Source organism: Carassius gibelio, chromosome A11, assembly GCF_023724105.1.
Source record: "Carassius gibelio isolate Cgi1373 ecotype wild population from Czech Republic chromosome A11, carGib1.2-hapl.c, whole genome shotgun sequence".
Classification (NCBI taxonomy): Eukaryota; Metazoa; Chordata; class Actinopteri; order Cypriniformes; family Cyprinidae; genus Carassius; species Carassius gibelio.
The window spans coordinates 8885378-8904653 of NC_068381.1; the positions used below are offsets into that span (position 1 = coordinate 8885378).

General features: G+C 34.6%; 1 protein-coding gene across 2 annotated transcripts in view; it reads left to right on the forward strand.

The window, feature by feature from the left end:
- Nucleotides 1-3153: 3153 nt before the first annotated feature.
- The window catches only part of LOC128022239 (immunoglobulin superfamily member 21), a 194442-nt gene continuing 178319 nt past the window's right edge, over nucleotides 3154-19276 (forward strand). For both annotated transcript variants that reach the window (XM_052609590.1, XM_052609591.1), the window contains exon 1: nucleotides 3154-3738. In XM_052609590.1, the coding sequence (XP_052465550.1) occupies nucleotides 3600-3738 (139 nt within the window). In that variant the 5' untranslated portion in view covers nucleotides 3154-3599. The remainder of the gene's footprint in view (nucleotides 3739-19276) is intronic.

A 19276-nucleotide genomic window follows, 5' to 3' on the forward strand; every position in this document is an offset into this window, starting at 1 on the left:
CCAATTCCCCCTAACCCTTTTCCCCAACAAAGCCCTGCTCCTTAGGCACTTTATTTTTTCCACTTCAAGCAATGGTAGTAGTTGTAGTAATACTACTACTACTTCTAATAATAATAATTATGCTAAGTAATACCAATAAGTATTAATATTCAATAATTATGTCAGTTTGTTTGTCAGCTGAATCATGGCATGGGATGACTTAGGGCTGTGAATCATTCTAATTTACATTCTAATTTATTGAGAAGTACATGTATTTGCTTCTTTTTCATTGTGCATTTACTTATACTTGTACTTTCAATACTTAAGTACGTTGAAGATAAAAAATCCTTTTGAACTTAAGTACAATAAATATGACAAACTTTAAGACTTTTTACTCAAGTTTTATTGTTTGTTTGGCTGAGAGGAAATGGAGATCGACTAACCCTCCTATACAATAGTTATGTTAGCACTTGAATTTATTTTTTGGTATTCATTTTATGTACATCGACAATATTGTGAAGAAATTTTGTTTTGATAAATATTGTGTGATTCTTCCCATTGAGCAACCCTAATTCTTTAATGTAAGAATTAAGCAACTTAGTGACTTTGTTCCTTACCAAGATGCCAAAATTATACAAATGTTTGTGTTCTTTATGAGTATTAGCTCTCCAATACTCATAAAGAACACAAACAATTGTATAATTTTGGCATCTGGGTAAGGAACAAAGTAAGGAACAAATATATAAGCCATTTACTATGTATTAATATATTAATATAATCACTTGAAAAATTACTTTATAATTAAAGAGGAGATAATGGACTTCGTCCATTTGTCACTGACTGGATTGTGATTTTGTAGTCGTTTATGAACGATCACACCGCGGTTATTATTGAGTCTCTTTCTCTGGAAACACAGCCATCAGTTGATAAGTCTATGAACACAGCTAAGATAGTATTTCAGTAATCTCAAGTGACGGAAAAGTTAATTTATAATCTAGTAACATTATGGATGTTTAGCAAGAATAATATCATTAGCAGTCTTTTATGTTTTGTTTTAGAATGTACGTTAGTTTTCATCAAAGCTCACTAAATTGGTTAAGTACAGGTTAAGTACAGTTCGGAGAACGTTAACTAATTGCAGTTTGAGAACATTAAAAAAATGTTTTGTTAAGCATCATGTAACTTTCGATGTTCATATTCCACGTTTTGTTCATTTAGTGACGAATTCTCCAAATTCTTATTAACAGATAAATTCATGGAAACAAATGATGCAGTTAACCATATCGGGATCACTGCAAACAAAGGTATACGCTGAATTTGTACGATCATTTAGAATAAATGGTTTAAATTTAAGTAAAACAGTAATATCACAATGCAACTAATTTACATATTTTTATATTTTTATTTTACATATTTTATTTGTATCTCAGGCCAAACTATGTAAAAAAAGCCATAGGCAAAGCAGGAAGTGGAAGCAGTTTTCAGGCAATTTAAAACATATATAATCAAGGGGCATCTTACCTCTCTAAAGGAATGCCATTCTTGCAAAAAATAATCAAAATATCAGGGACTTTGTCCGAAACAAAGGAGTGTGTTTAAAGCAAATAATAAAAAAATAAAAAAAATGCATTGCAAGACTTCTGATCTATTCAGAAAAAACTTTGAAAGGAAAAATAACTGACAATGAATATTGCTAATTAGAATAAATTGATTTGAATTTAAAGTTTTTAAAAATTTTATACAAAATGTCTGTGATATAGAGACACTATACCCAGTGTAGATGGAGGACCAAATCTGCAGAAATGATGAATAAATAAACAATAAACAAATAAATGTAATAGGAAATTAAAGGAATAAATGACTTGACAAAACAGAAGTCGTTTTCAATGATAATTTAATCCTGAATTAATTTTTGTATTATTTTATTTCCTTTATTATTATCTGAGGCTTCACATAGCTATATATTCCTTTTAGATAGTCATTGCATCGCTACAGTGAATCATTGGTTAAGAGGCCACACATAGAAGCATCAATTGTTAGATCTAACTAAGGAATAGTGATCAGAGTTTGCTATGAGATGTCAAGTCAGCTGGAGAGTTCCAAGTTCGCACACTCAAATTGTGATTTTATTACGATTTCTATTAATCACACAGCCCTATGTGTTTGGAAAGTGGTCATTAAAAAATAATTTGACATGAGAGTTAATGAGAGTTATAATAACTCTCCAATGATTTGCCTCATTCTATAGCAACTCCCAATTCCAGTTGCTTAGTCAGTAAAGATCCGCTGGAGCTTTGTAAGGACCACCTCTCTCATTTCCATGTTTCACACAGAAAAGTAAAAATAAATGAAATGAAATTATTTGCAAGTAAGCAATTAGCCAAAAATACTACTGTATATAAGATTTTAGATATTCCTTGAAATAAAGACAATAAATATGTTGTCTGATGTGTTTTTGGATTTGGATCTTGTATTGGATCTGTTGCATAGATTTAGAAAAATCACAACATGATGGCAGGAAAAATTAAAAAGATCTCATAAAGATGACATTTACAATTTTATTAGAATATCACTTTTAAATGTTAAAAACTATTTCAACATTAAATGTATTATTAATATTCATTCAGTATTAACTTGATCATTTATGTCCTCGTAGACCAGCAAGTGGTTAAATGTGTGTATTATAGACCTCATAACCCATGATGTCCCCTTAAACCATGATTGTATTTTGACCTTATAAACCTGTGAAATTTCTGTAGCAAGTCTTCTTGATGATGTACATTATATGCTAAATATAAAGTCAGATGTAACTTATTAATCAATAAATTAATCATTTTGCATAACTGAATTGATACCCTGATGTTGGGAAAGGCTTGTCCTTGTAAACCATGATAAATGCTAACTGTCCTCATAAGTACTATATGCCAGTCTGTGTGTACTTGTGTGTGTACTTGTGTGTGATCTGACACCCACACACACACACACATATACATATACATATATGCATATATACTGTACATCTTCACAGACAAACCCTATCGATCCACATGTATGAAAACTTGGTCAAACATGAAAACTGTTTGAAGCTGAGTGGGGGTTCATTTGCAGAGACCCTAGGTGACGCTGTTCGTAGAAACATTTCCAGCACTTGATCTTTCCAGGTTCTATGCAGCTAATGCAGGGTAAGGCACCGCACCACGTATATGCCTACAATGATCTTTCAAAACCTTTCCAATGTTGGAAAAAATCCAGCAGGAATAAATCGGCTTAGTGGACAGAATTAGAGGGGTAGGGTTTGGAGCCAGAGTAGGATTAAGGAAAATTGTGTGAAATAAAAAGCAAGTGATCACGAGTGACTCTGTTCGTGTCTGTTTCTGGAGGGAGGGAGGAGAAAGAGAGAGAGAGATTTTCATCCAAATCCATATCTATTTTTTAAATCCTCGTCTGTGCGTAAACGCTAGTTGCAGCCTTCGCAAGGAGACTATTTCACAATGCAACGCTTTTAATCATCTTTACGCAATCCTCACCATTTTTTGAGTGCGCATTTGTTTTAAACTTCAATCCTCCCTCGGACACTTGGACAGCATCATGACCAGTTTGTGGGATCGCATCCCTTTGGAATGGTGGGAATTACGAGGCGAGCTGCCGGAGAGCATGTAAACGCAAATGGAGTTTGGGATTTATTGCAAAATATGGGAAAGATGACCGTCTTGTCTTTGTGTTTCCTCTTGTGCGCTGATCTACTGCAAGTAGCTGTTGGTAAGTAATTGCTGTGTTGCGTGTTTTAACATACATGGTAGAATACACTCATTCTGCACAGCGCTACGGATTCTGCACACACATAATCTCTTCAGTAGCCACTGCATCCATATATCAGTACGTCTTTCATATTTACTTATATCAAGTTTTTTTTTTTTTTTTTTACGAGACGTCGCTTAGTTCGGATTCTCCTAGATGATCACCGCTCCTACCACGGTACTTTGGGGTGGTGCTGGCGGGCTATGGGCACAGACACTGGGTGAATGTCATTTTTCATATGGTACATTGTGAAACAGCAGGACGTTTGAACATTCAGACGCCCGTGAATAAATGAGGCTGAACGCATTAGTGTGAAGAGCTATTGACTCTAACCCTGACCATATTTATTATTTCACAGTCAAATCTAATGACTACAGATACATAACTGAATTACTTTTTTGTTAATGTGAAGAGCCACACACTTTTCGAAGAACCGATACATCTGTAAGTGTGCGTGTAAAATAACCAGTATAGTGTTTCATTATGGGATCATTTATTTTCTGTGGTGTTATTGAGAATTTTCTTATTTATTTGTATTATTTTCTTTTTCTAGTGAAATTGACCCATATGAAATAAGATGTGTACTTCAGAAAAAGACGGTGGCAGATTTTAAAAGTATAATGAAATGTGGCTGACTGTATGTTCAGTATGTTCAGTTCAGTTGTGCAAGCAGATTGTGTCCTGATGATTACTGAACGATTTCTTTTTAAAGTAGACTTCCCTGAAAGTCGTTGAATAATTACCACACTAAACCAATGCAATTGTGTTAGCAAACACAGTTGGTTGCATTGCATTCTTTCTTTCTGTACTGTAATGTTTTGAGCATGAAAACTGTCATTTCACCGTTACATAATTAAATAAATAAATATTATTTATATAAAAGTATTACTGTGGAAGTACGACTAGTAGCCAGAAATAAATTGCAAATTCACACTGAATAGCTTTCCCCATCATTTAAAACTTACCGTGTTCTTCTACCCTTCTTCTATTATTGCATTAGATAATCTCTCAAAGTTCAGTATGTTCTAACAGCCTGATACCTGGATGTAAATTACTGAGAAAGGAGTTACTGAATTAGTGTCACTTTTCATTGCTGACTATTTTCTTAACTCTGGCAAATGGGGGTGCAAAAAAAAAAAAATTAAATAGTCATCATTAGGTGGTTATTTGCATTACTGTGACATGCTGTGAGTCTAAATGACTCTTCTTCATCCACTGAGATGTTATATATGAGACTCTGTATTCAAAAGTCTGATTGACACTGGTATAAAATATTTTTTTAACCTGTTGATGATTGATGTGTTCAGGTTCTAATCTCAGGACGACATCTGGCGTGTTTATGGTAGTCATCTTCACCTTCCGCCCAGCTGTTTTCATTCTCCCTGTATTGGAAGATTACAAGGTCTTATGCAAAAATCTCACGAATAAATTTAAATCAAGACTGAGCCAGTGATATAACTCCAGCAGTGTCCCGCAAATAATGCCTTACAGAGTGAGCCAATCATTCATAATTTCTGACTGCATTGGTGGTTGGTGTGTCCAATATTTTAATACAGGCCACCTGATCATTATGCAGGCTGGCGAGCGGACGAGGGAGACAAGAGACAATCATTTATTGTTGCATAAACCATCAGGTCTCAAAGTTCAGTTGAGGTTGTGGTCACAAATTGTGTTATAGATTCTGAAATTATCGGCCAGGAGATGTTTTTTTTTTTTTTTTTTTGGGTCGAGTGCCATTGTCATCATTTGATTTTCTATCCATTACCATTTCCCAGTCCTCTTGCATGGCTGGTGTACAGTTTTGCACATAAATAATTTAGCGAACGGCATTTGGGATAACAGTAATAAAATTAAGACTGACAATCCCATTGCTCTGCAATCTTAATGTATGCTGTCATACAGTTATCGGATATTAATGATTTCCATCATTTACTCACTGTCATGCTGTATTGACTTTTTAAAACTAAAACTAAAACCATTACAAAAAGGTTTTACTTGAAATAAATAAATATCCTATTTTCCTTTAGTTTATCTTGAGGTACTAAAATAACTCAAATTAAATACAAGATAAAAATGTTTTTTGCACATACTATTCCATTAAGATCTTGAAATATGCTGAATCACTGCCATTTTCTTTTGTGCAAATCCTCAACCATAATGTCTTTCGGTAGATGAGGACGACTTAAAATACTTAGAAGATTCAAAATCATGTTCAAGTAAACAACTTCCCATTTCTTTCTCCTAAATAGTTCAAGGCAGCATTTCATACTTTTGAAAATGAACACATCTTTCATCAAAGAAGCTGTTCTGCTCTCCTGACATTATGGCTACCTCAGACTTTGGAAAAATCTTCTTGAAATATAGCTCGTCTAAAGGTGCTGTTGACTCCTAATGACCTTTAACTCCAGCACCACTCCAGGAATGACCCGCAGCATCGCTCTCTAGACCCCTCTGAGCTCAAGGCAGCACCGGTTCTCCACAACTGAGCCATTCAACCCCCCTGTGGATTCCTCCATTTCCTCTTTTTAAAAGAGTTCTTCCCTAACAGATCCATCATGATCAAGTGTACTAGCTGCAATGTGAGACAGGTGTTGGCAATTCCAGCTTTAGTCTCCAATAATCACTCTTTGATTTCCTGCCTCTTTTAGAAGACATAAATGTGACCTTCAGGAGCTTCTTTGTCACCCATTACAGACTTGAATCTTTCAAAGCATTCGAACGAAGACAAATTAGTTCTTCTTATGCTAACAGTCCAAAAGCACAGTTATTTCTGTCTTGGCTCAGTTATGTTACATTTGGGAGATGAATCTGAATCATCTGCTTTGAATTTTTAGATGTTACAAAGGAGCATGCAGAAACAGTACAAAAATATGAAACATACATTTAATTTTGATCTGATAATGTCTCTTTTGATGATGAAACTTCAAAGTAAGTAAATGCCAATGCTGATCTCTCTTAGCCAGAACTGAGTGTAGTCGGTCTTTCAACAGTTTCATCAGCCACATTTTAGAGGTCTGAAGAGCAGCAGTTTCAACTGGTGAAAATTGGTCACAGGTCTGTTTCCATTGCACTTATGCATTTGGATGCTGCTTCTTCTTGTTTTTCAGTGCACTTGTAGAATAAGCTCCAGGAACACATTTTTGAATTCAGACAACATGGAAAATAATTTCTAATGCAATAAAATACAACTAACTCTATATTATTTAATAGTTAGGATGGCAAATTCAATGTAAATTTTAAAGAAAAGGAAAAAAAAGAGAAGAAAACTTTTCCCTTATTGATTGATTGTTGCTTATGTCAAAGGCCATATGTCACATTAAACTCAAATATTACAGGGTAATATGGCCCAAATTAATCTGTGATTTAGTAAAATCTATTTTAAATAGATAGAAAATTATGTATTTGAGCAGGTATCTTGACATCAAGCTATGGACAAACTATATTGTTAGGCAATAAATACAACCCAGAATACAGTAAACAAAGGTTTCCTTTGCAGCCAGGAAAGGGTTTGTACAATGAATCATTGTTACTAAGAGCATGAAGCCATTGAAAATCAAGAGACATTTATAACCAAAATTGACAATTTGTCGTGATAACTATTTTGTATATTATTTTTGATGCAATTCACGGGAAATGTTCTATTATTCCTGCTTCTGCTGTTTGCATTGCTGAAGAGAGCAAACATTGGAAAGGTGACAGACTTCAGGCCTTCCCAAACCAACACTGCTTTTTCTTACCAGCAAATGAAAATAAACCATAATCCATCTGAATATTGATGAAATCAGCAGTTTTCCTGTACTCCTTGTCATACAAAGAGCATAATGCTTTTTGCAAACTCTATCTTAGTGGTTTTTGAAGGCCGCTGTATTATGTAAAAAGCGTTAAGGCCTGCAGTCAGCAGGGGAAGAATAGAAGAGCACATATTGAATAAAATTCAATGTGGCTGTGCTTTTAAAAGGGCTTGTTTATAGTCGGGGCATAGTGCATCAATACAGTTCTTACAGTACTGTATTTGTAGTGGTGAAAAATGTTGGTTTGGCATGTTGGGTGCAATTGCACAAAGCACTGCACTATTTCATGATCAAAGGACAAAGTTAATGTGGTTTATTTCAGCAACATTTTTATCAGCACCATTTATTAGAATTGAAAGTACCATTGAAAGTTTGGATGCTCATATCTGTGGACCTGCATGCCTGTCCTTTAACATGGAAAACTGCTCAAGTTGGGCAGTTTTTTCTTTCGTTTTTGAAAGCATAAATTAAATAATTTCATGCTGTGGATTTGGCAGTCCTGTGCTAAAAAAATTATCTTTGACATTTTTTTGTTTGCAGACAAAGCTTTGTCAACTCTGTGAAAGATGTTTTGAAACTACAGTCAACTGAATTCAGAATTAATTTCCGTTTCTCTAAAGGACAAGGTCAATGGCAGAATAGATGACCACTGAGATGCTTATGATTCAATCCAATTTTATTTCAAATGAAATTCTAATTAACTATCTATGGAAGGAAAAAAATATTTGTCAGTTTTCTGGAGTGTTTCCTGTCTCCTCACATTGTTTGGACACGTGGTTATGGAAATGAAGGCTTTGAATGACTTTTGTGCAGAGTAGAAGCAATCTAAAGGTCTTCACTTATCTTTCTCTGGGCTTGTCACTAATGCATGGGATGTGCATCTCTTCAGCTAATTCATCTATGAAGGACTCTCATCATGACAGTCACACAAAAACCATGTCAAGAATCAAGATGTGTTTTATGGGTACACAGGATGTGGCTGTGACATCAGATGAGCCGAATGATTTCATATTTCCAAAGTTGTGTACACAATTACACCAAAATTACACATCATTTCAGGGATTTAATAAGGCAAAAGTACATCGGCATAAGAGTACTATTGTGTTGGATGTCATCTTTAAATGCCCAACTTTATGCAACAATTCAATAAGAAGGTAGTTAATTTTGAGTAATGTACATTTCAGTCTCAAAATAGCTAGTAGGGTAGTAGGGTTTTTTTTTCCTCTGGTAAGAAAAAATTAATGTGCATGCTTGGTTTCAAAATACATTTCATTTTTATCACTTCATGCATTTCCTGGGAATTTAAGCCATGACCTTGGCATTAATACAAGCCAAACTTTACTGTCTGCAGCTACAGGATCCCAAATTAGCATTTAAAAGAAGCCACAGTGGGATCAATCAATGTGTGTTGTGACTAAATTAGACTTTTGATGATACAATACTGTCAAGTGCAGCATAGTGGCTCAGTGGGTAATGTTATTCCTTCACAGCATGAAGGTTGCTGATTTGAGTTCTGGTTGGGCTAGAAGATATAGAGCAGGAGTGCCCAATCCTGTAGATCTACCTACCCACAGAGATCATTTCCAACTAGGCATGAAAGGATTACCAATTTGGCCATACATTTTTATAAAATTTCCGAAAGTATTACAGTTTCATATTTTAATGACCATTAAAACCGTTCTCGATTACCTTGATTTAAATAACTCAGGATAAATGAATACAGTCCAGCATAAATTAAAGTTTTAAGTAACAATTTCACGTGTTCACATCACGCATAGTAGTTTCGTTTTGTTCAAAAACATGGATAAAAGCAGCTCTAATTCTGCTGTTCCATAAATGCCACCTAGTGTCAGAGAGTAGAGTTACATTTACATTCAGCCTGTGTGCAGTTTTTGTCTGACCCAATCCCCATCCAGAATTATTGGACTATGTTAGTAGCAAGGGAGCTTGCAACCATATGATGTTTTAGGCAAATGCACTCCAGGATAGGTGCATTGCAGACATTAAATTGTGCTAAGGTGGTGTATGTTAGCACTGCGATGGACTGGCCTTAGACATTGGGATAGGCATACATCATGTCACAGAATAACTGTTCATACTAAGCCATTGCTCATGGCCCTCATATATGTTTTGCCTGTCCATTTCATGTCTTTTATTAAGTTCATGTGTTTGTGCCATAGTAAAGATAGTTGTTTTCCCACTACAAGCTAATTATTAAAAAAATTGGCTAAATGACTTGCATCTCATAGTATCCTTTTTTTTTTTTTTGCTGTACTGTATATTGATTTTAATCTCTTACCTCATTCATTTTAATTTCTGTGAGATTAAAGTTCAGACTTGGGCTTCCCAGTAATTAACCTCCAATAATCTTGATTATTTTCTTGTTTGGAAGTGTCTCTATTACAGAAAAAAAAAAAAAAAAAAAAAAATATATATATATATATATATATATATATATATTAGATTAGATTAGATTAGATTCAACTTTATTGTCACTGCACATGTAGGTACAAGGCAACGAAATGCAGTTAGCATCTAACCAGAAGTGCAATAAGCAGTAAGTACAGAATAAAGGTCTATAATATGTACAATAACTATACAGGTGAGTATTATGGACATAATTTACAGATATTGAATACTATAAGCACGATATACAGATAGGTGTACTATGAACATACTATACAGATGGGCTATGTAAAAGTGTATGTACACTATAGGCAGAACTATGAACATAATTTACAGTATTGCAATGGACAGTAAAGTGCATAGAAAATATTACAATGTGCAAATGGATTATACAGTGTTCCTGGATGAACAGACAGTAGTGCAAGTAATAACAAGTTACTGTTTTTTGCTTGTTGTGAATAAATAAATAAATCAGAGTATTGAAGAGGGGGAGGAGTCTATGTGTGGTGTGGGGGGTGTTGAGGGGTGTCAGAGGGAAGAGTTCAGCAAGGAGACAGCTTTAGGGAAAAAGCTGTTCCTGAATCTTGTGGTCCTTGTTCGGAGGCTCCTGAAACGCCTCCCGGAGGGGAGGAGGTTAAACAGTCCGTGGTCAGGGTGAGAGGAGTCCTTGAGAATGCTGCGAGCTCGACGTAGACAGCGTTTCCTCTGGATGTCCTCAAGAGCAGGAAGTGGTGTCCCTGTGATGTGCTGGGCAGTCACACTAATGGAGACATCAAATAGAGCATGTTGAATTTTTTTTCAATAATCTAGCAATTTCAGTTCTTAATGATTGCTGGGAGTATCACACAGAATCAAAAGGGTTTGGCTGGAACATTAACAGTATAGCAGAACAATTTTTTTATATATATATATACTGTAGAAAATTACTGACTCATGTTGCCCAGCATCTGAGATCTACTGTAAGAGGAAATGTACTGTTGCTCCAGAAACTTATTATCTACAGTAGACGTATTGGATAATATTTATCTTCTGTTCACTAAGAAAAAAATAAAAGAAAAAGATAAACATCTATATTCAAGAGGTCACTAACTCAAAGCAAACACACAGATAATAGCTTTTTTCAAATCTAATGCAGCCTGTGATTACAGCTCCACCACCTGTTCTGAGCATCCAGTGTCGTAGATCAGGTGGCCATGCAAACCTCTTGAGGTGCTGCTTATGACAGCATGTACATGGTCATCCAGTGTATGGATTCCTGTTTTCAGAATAATCCCCTTTAGATTTAAGCTCCATGTTGTCATATTAGAAAACATAAGAAACAGAGATTTTTATTTGACGGACCATTTCGTCAAGGTAAGATGGTGCTGAAGGTAATTTTGGCAGCTGTAGGAGAATTTAAAGATTGTGATCCGTGAGCTGATCTGAAGCTTTCCTCTGTCCTGTTTCCATCTGCCTGTGACAGCTGGGCTCAACTCAGAGGAAGTGAGAATAGGTATTGGCAGGAAAGAAGAATGTGCCACCTTTCAGTGGCCATTGGTATGGTGCCTCAATTTCTGCTTGCATAGAACGATTAGACAATTTATGGTTTATATTTTTAAATTGACAGTTTCTTAGTTCATGATAGATCCCATGTGGATTGTGCTCTCCAAGGTTATTGGAGACACTTTCACAGTAACTTGAATGTTTCGAAGCCCTTGTATAAATACAAGAGTGACAACAGCACAAAATGATCTTACAAATTGCAGTTTCTATTGAAGATTTCAGACGTTCCCTCCCTTTACAGCAGAAGCAGTGGACTGCAAGTGATTGGCCAATTTTAGAAGAATAAAATCTTTCTGGCTTTGGCTTTGTGCATGTTGTGTCACAGTATGCTTGCCTTTATCATTACATTTGCTTTTGTTCTGTTGACAGTGCAGTCATTGCTCTTCCATTTTGGCTTCAAGAGTGATTTGACTGGATCATTCCCTTCTCCAAGCCTGTGTAATAATCAGAAGCCAGTTTATTGTAATAAACCAAACTATAATGATATCTATATGGCTTTTGTATGACTTTTTTATTTTTATTTCCAGTATATGTATGACAGGTTTGCATTGAAAATGTTATATATTTTACCCTATTATATGCTTAGTGCAAATAGTACACAAGTCTGGACTTTTTTCCATTTCAAACTCATTTTATTTTTCGTATTGTCCTTTCAGAAAACTATTCCCCAAGCAAAACTGTGATATGATTTTACTAGTTGTTGTTGTCCCGATATTGTCCCGAAAAATGTCACATTTAGCTTGTAGCTAAACAGATAAACTTACAATTAAACAATTTGGTTATCGTCTTTGGATAGTTTTTGTGGTGCTAAGTAAAATAAAGGGAAAATGGTGAAAGGCTTTTACCATATTTTATTAACACAAGAAAATGGCTTTTGCGGTTAAGCTGACTTCCTGCTTGGCTGGTTTGGATTCCTGAGAGAGAAACTCTGAGGACTTAAGACTCCCTCAGTAATGATAATAGAGAGGGTCTCAAACCATTATCCCAAATGCCCTGTTCTTTATGTGTCCTCTTGAGAGCGATGCAGATGAGAGGAAATCCAGAGGGTGTGCATTATAGCAGCTGAACTTACCTTGGCCTTTACAATTTTGGCACTGTGTGTTATCATATGCTGCATAGTCATATCTCTGGAGTGGGATTTTTTTCAAGGCAAGACAAATGCCATGGGTAAAGAAAGTAAGAGTTGGGACTTGTCCACGAAGAAGGCTTTTTTTAGACCCTGAACACTCTAAGGTTTTCAGCAGGAATGAAGTGGCAAGGTTTTCCCAGTAGTTTAGATACTGAGACAAACAGCTATGTTTTATTTGTTATTATTATTATTATTTTGGTTCTCCACTATAAAAAAAATAATAGATGATATGTACTTAATGAAGTGTTTATGATCAGATCGACAATGTGTGAGAGAGATATTTCATAATATTTCACTGTTTGTCATATAAAAATGAAATTCATGGATTTGTACTACATGTACCTCCTAAAAGAGTAGTAGCCTATGCTATTCTGAATTCAGCCAGAGAATCCAGCTGGTTAAACATAAATGAAATAGTAACCTGCTTTACTGTATTAAGAGTGCATTTAGGTCAGGTCATTTTAGGAATTACTTCATATCTAGGATCAAATTAAACTTAATAGGGTTCACATTATTTGTATTATATAATGCAATATCTTCCATTTGTCATTTCTGAAATTAGAAATGCAAGAGAAACAGCCTATTATTTTTCTTGTTCAAGAATGAGTAATGAGAAGTATCATGTGCAGCGCCCTGAGGACTGCTGTCCCTGGCGGTGACAGATGAGTACTGATGAGACTTCAGTCCCTAGCTTTACTTTTTTAGAAGAATCAGCAGGAGACGACCAGTTTTCACTTGGACCGGCATCATGAGCAATTTCTCTGCAGCATTTCCTTGTTTTAAGCTGTAAATATGGATTGTGTGACTTGTTCATCATTGTTAAACATGGTACTAGACATGTAAACAGCATTCTGTTGCAGTCAATGTGTTTTACTGTTGGACAGACTATTACTAGCCTTGCTTACACAATTTAGAGATGAACTCCTCATGATTCACTCCACCACAATTCAGGAATTTGGGCTCTTTTGGCCCTCATAAGCATCAAGCATTTAATATATTTAATTTAAGCTAATTTGCTCTATTTATAAAAATACTCAGATAAAATTGAAATAAAATAAAAAAAGAAGCATAAAAATGTTTTGTAAATGTATTAAGAGAAGTAAGAAATATATATATACTAATTAGTTTTTTATTGTTTTATATAAAATTACTGTCAAAATAATAATACATCTTTTTTAAAGGGGAGTGGAATATTAATATTGAATATCTATCAGTAATTGGTGCATATCCTTGATGTTGATGATTATGATGATGATGATGATGATGAAGGTAAATCTCTTTTTATAGTTGCAATAAATACACTCTTAAAAATAAAGGTTCTTCATTGTCCTCAGTGGTTCCATAAAGAACATCCTTGGATCGTTAAAATTGGACAAAAGGTTCTTCAGATTATGAATGTTTTCGCTCTAGAAAAAAAAAAAAAAGTTGTAAAAACTGTTCACTAAAAATAAATGAAATATATTTTGAAAAACAAAACAAAATACTAATAATAATAATAATACAGATGAAAAAAAAATATTCTCTTTAAGGCTCAGGGATTTTTTATCTTTGTTACAAATGTCGCTGTTTTGCTTCCTGGGAAAGCAGCTTTTAGATTATTAAGGGAGGAGGGAGTGAAATAGATGAAAACATTCTAATCCACATATTGACGTCAGGCTGGATGGACCAAGGCGGAGAGAACATTTGAGCCACACATACAGCAGATTATTTCCCATTGTGCTCTCCGACTGAAAGTGTCCCTAAGAGAAATACAACAGCTTTATGTATTCCCTGGGGTCGCACTCCAGATGGATTTTCACATATGAGGAGCTACTAGTTAAATAGGTTGTGTTTAAAAGGGAATATATATCCCTTTTAAACCAAATACATAAGTGAATGCTTGTGCATATATGAAATTATAACATCATGATAATATTATGACAGTGATGAAACCATTACTGTGCAATATTACCGATTTTTAAATTGTCATTTGCATGTTAAATTTGCCATATTTCCAGAATTACAGTAAAAGTCAGATTTTTTGAAAAAGGTCACAATTATCTTATTTGTATTTATTTTATCCAGTGGTGGAAACAAGTTTTTTTGTTCCATTAGGGACTATTATTACAATACAGGGATTATTATAATTAGCTTTCCTCTTTGCATGCGTAAATTGTACATGTTTATTTATTTAAACACATTTTTGCTTTTTCAGGAAAGGGACGTAACATTTCAAAGGTTAAAGTATGTTTACTTCACTTCAATCAAGTGACTTTGAAGGAAGTCCTGATTTTTATTGGTCTCTCCCCTTGAAGGAGCTGATTGGTATGCTTTGAGATGGATGCTGGGTATTTTCTGGTGGTCAGTAGCAGTTCATTTGGACAATAGAGTAAAGGTTTGGGTTGATGTTTACTATAGAAAAGCTTGCCTTACACTTCCCAATGAATATGCATGGACACGTTCCACTCTGATAGGTGTAAATAATGTATGGAATAGAACGTGTTTGCACAGCTTTGATAAAATCCAGTATGACTTTAGCGCGGCCAGCTGTAATCCATTCTTTGAGAAGGAAAATAACAACAAATACAATGCAATGAGGAATCAACACAACACTTGAGTGTTTTCCCAGTGCTATTCTAATGCAGAGCAGGCACTCCGGATTTGGGTTTAGGAACAGTGTGACTCAGAAGCTTGAGGCTTATCTGTTCGGTGTGGGACATGGCATAATTTTGGATGAAGGAGGGAAATCATAGGTCACCGACCTAGATACAGGACATATGGTATAAAGAGTTGATTAACCAATGTCCTAAAATTAACAAGCACGTTAACCATCGTTCCATTTAAAAGTCAGTTGCCAGAAGGAGAAATCTAATGACTAAACTGGATGTGAAGACACCGCTAGGTTTAATCACATGTTATAGCACAGATTTAAGATTTCAAAGGGATAATTTATACAAAAGGGATACTACCGGTCAAAAGTTTGGGATCAGAACGATTTGTAATGTTTAAATGAGTTTCTTATGCTCATCAAGGCTGCATTTATTTAATAAAAAATATAGAAAAACAATTTATATTTTTGAAATATTATTATGATGTAAAATAATAATAATAATAATAATAATAATAACTGTTTGATTATACATTAAAATCTAATATATTCCTGTGACGCAAGCTGAGATTTCAGCATCATTAATCCAGTATTCAGTGTCACATGATCCTTCAGAAATCATTCTAATATGCTGATTTTTTATCAATGCTGGAAACTGTTAGAAGTTGAATAATAATTTAGTACATATATCACTTTGTGGTGAAACACAGGATTACATCTATAATCTAGCTCACTCTATATAACATATATATATATATATATATATATATATATTCAGGCTTACTCATAACTTGACTTTATTCTCATATGTATTTCAAAGCAGCTTGTGATATAGCAGGTTACATCTATTTTTGACTATTATGACCTGTTTTATTATTCTTCAAGTTATCAGTTAAAATATTTGTTTTCTTCTGTTTCATTACGTGTGTCTTTTGCTCTGCTTGTGAAGCACTTTGGTCAACATATGTTGGTTTCAGGTGTTATATAAATAAACCATGACCTTGACCTTGACCTTGACCTTGACCATTTCAAACTGTGTACCATTACTTTGTAGATCTAATATTAAAATTAATACTAAAATACAGATCGATTTACTTCTGAAACATAAAAAAAAATAGAGACAGCTCCAGCCAAATTACATTTATTATTTTGTGGTTTAAGTGAAGCTGCTATTTGTTGTTACATATTTTGTATTTTGTTTATTTTTTTTTTTTTTTAATAAGTATTATCAAACATCTGGTTGAAAGCTGTGGTAGACATCTGTCATCTGATCCAAAAGCAGATTCTGTCTCCTCTTTCACTATCTCTCGGAGTAATCCCAAGCCATTCTGTTTCAAGTAAACGCATTAATGGGTGTTTGTCAGATAATGGCAGTTTTGGAATGGAGTCTCAGGCTGCTTTGTTTTGCTAAGGCTAGAACTTTATGTATCAGAAATGGACAAATACACAATTATTGGTTGGACATGATACACATAAGATGTTCTGTTTGCGCTATTTTAACCTTAATTGTAATTTATTTTTATCTAACTTTATCTCAGTCATATATTTAAATAACAAAAGTTTAAACTGAGGCCAAGAAAAAAAAAAAAAAAAACTTTATTAGCATTAGCATTTGGGGCTATAGTGGAATTGATGATAGAATCGTGTAGATTTATACCTAATTTGTGAAAAAAAATTACACTTCATTGGGATTTGGTGATTTTTACTCACCGAGGCTGCATTTATATGATCACAAATATAGCAATATTGTATAATTTATCAATTTTTTATTTTATTTATCCCTTTGATGGCAAAGCTGAATTTTGAGCAGCCATTACCATACCACATGATCCTTTACAAATCATTCTTATATGCTGATTATATGCTCAAGAAAGACACACACACACACACACACACACATAGATATGTGTGTGTGTGTGTGTGTTTCTTGCGCTCATGGTTTATTTATATAGCACCTGAAACTAACACATGTTGACCAAAGTGCTTCACAAGCAGAGCAAAAGACACAGAAAAAAATGAAAATAAAAAAAAATGAAACAGAAGAAAACAAATATTTTAACTGATAACATGAAGAATAATAAAACAAGTCATAATAGTCAAAAATAGATGTAACCTGCTATATCACAAGCTGCTATAAAATACATACGAGAATAAAGTCAAGTTATGGGGATAATTAGCATATTAGAATGATATATATAATTATTTTTTCTATCCCAAACAGTAGTGTGCATAAATCTTTTTCTTCCAATAAATATTGAAATGAATTAATCTGTTTATCATGGTTTTAAATAATTCATAATTGTATGATGAGATTTCCTAGTTTTCTGGAACAAGGCTAAAACAATCAAATCTTTACAGAACAAATATGAGTAGCAAAAATAAATGAAGGCATGTTAAACAGCATTTTCACAAAAAAAAAAAAAATAATAAAAAAAAAATAATCTCAATAAAACTGGCCCTAAAAGTGCCTGTAAGAAACTCCCAATGTGGATCTGACGGATTACGGCTTCACATGATCATCATGGTAAGATCATCTTAAGCGATTGCATCTTTCTTGCTTGTGTTTTAGTTTTACGATTCAAAAGATTGTAGTTATTTGAGAGAAATGGTAAAAGTCATCATTGTCAAATCATGCCACCACACTGAGTTCTTCATTTGCATTCTTTGCTGTGTAAAGAAGAAAAAACACAGCTTACATCTAAGCTACAAAAGAAACTCTCTAAAAACATTCAAAAGCTTTGAAACACGTAATCTAGATTTCACAGCCTCTACTCATTAGTTTTCTGGAGTAAGTCTAATGGAAAATGTTGAACTATTCTCTATTAATGATCTCTGTTCACAGCAGCACGCTTCGGTTCACCTCGCCTTTTAAAAAGTAAGCTACGTGCAGGAAGGGTACAATTGCAGACAGACTCCTTTACAACAGCTTTCATGCTGGTACAAAGGGGATTTTGATTGAGAGACACTTTGCATCTTTTTTTGCCTTTCTTTCAAGATGTCAGTTTGAAATCATACAGGAGTATCTGAGGCAGAAGGTGGAATGGCTTCTTGTCCTTGCTGTGCTGGATGGCACAGCTTTCATTTTTTTCTTTTTTTCCAGCAAGGTGAATATGACACATTTAACACTTGCATCCGTGCCTGATAAGAGGAAAGAGCATTTCTCTGAGGAGACTGCATCACGACAATCCTTAATCTTGCCCTCGCAGCTTATGCTGGTTTGAAAGAATTGAACAGACTCTGTTGGGGAGAGAAAATAGAGTAGCAAGACTTCAGACCGAAATTAGACTCTTCGAACACACTCACAGTGCAAATGCATTTCCCCAACAAGGTCAAACGGTCAGGATATGTCGCTCTGGGCTTGGATTTTCTAACATTTCTGTCTGTTAGGAATGTTCAAATGCTTCCTTCATTCTTTGTTACTGCATTTCTCATTGTTTTGTAGTGTAAACCACCTTTAATTTGCCATGTGCTGAAGATACCGTACAGTATGTTGAATTAAACGCTAGCGGCGTAATGATACATTAATATGAACTGATACATTGATCAAATGACTAATGATATGATATGCATTTTTAAGACACTTTTTATTTTGTGGTGCGGGATTTGCAATTTTTAGAGAGTTCAGTTAAATGTTCATGTTATATTTTGTTGCATTTGAGAGCCGATCAAAAATGTAAAACAAAAATAGTGTTAAATGTCCTCAAAGTCTTCTAATTTTGTACAAAAAAGTATCTGACCCTGGCTCACATTTTTGAAAATCTCTAATAATGTCCCAGTCCTCGAATCATTCTTTGTTACTTTAATTAGTGACATGACATGTGTCCAAGTATGGTGTCCCATACTCAGAATTTTAACCCATTTAAGTGTACACACACAGCAGTGAGCAGTGAACAAACACACAGACACACACACACACACACTACTGGAGCAGTTGGCAGCCATTTATTGCTGTGGCACCCAGGGAGCAGTTCAGTGCCTTGCTCAAGGGTCTCACCTCAGTCGTGGTATTGAAGTTGGAAGAGAGCATTGTACATTCACTGCCCC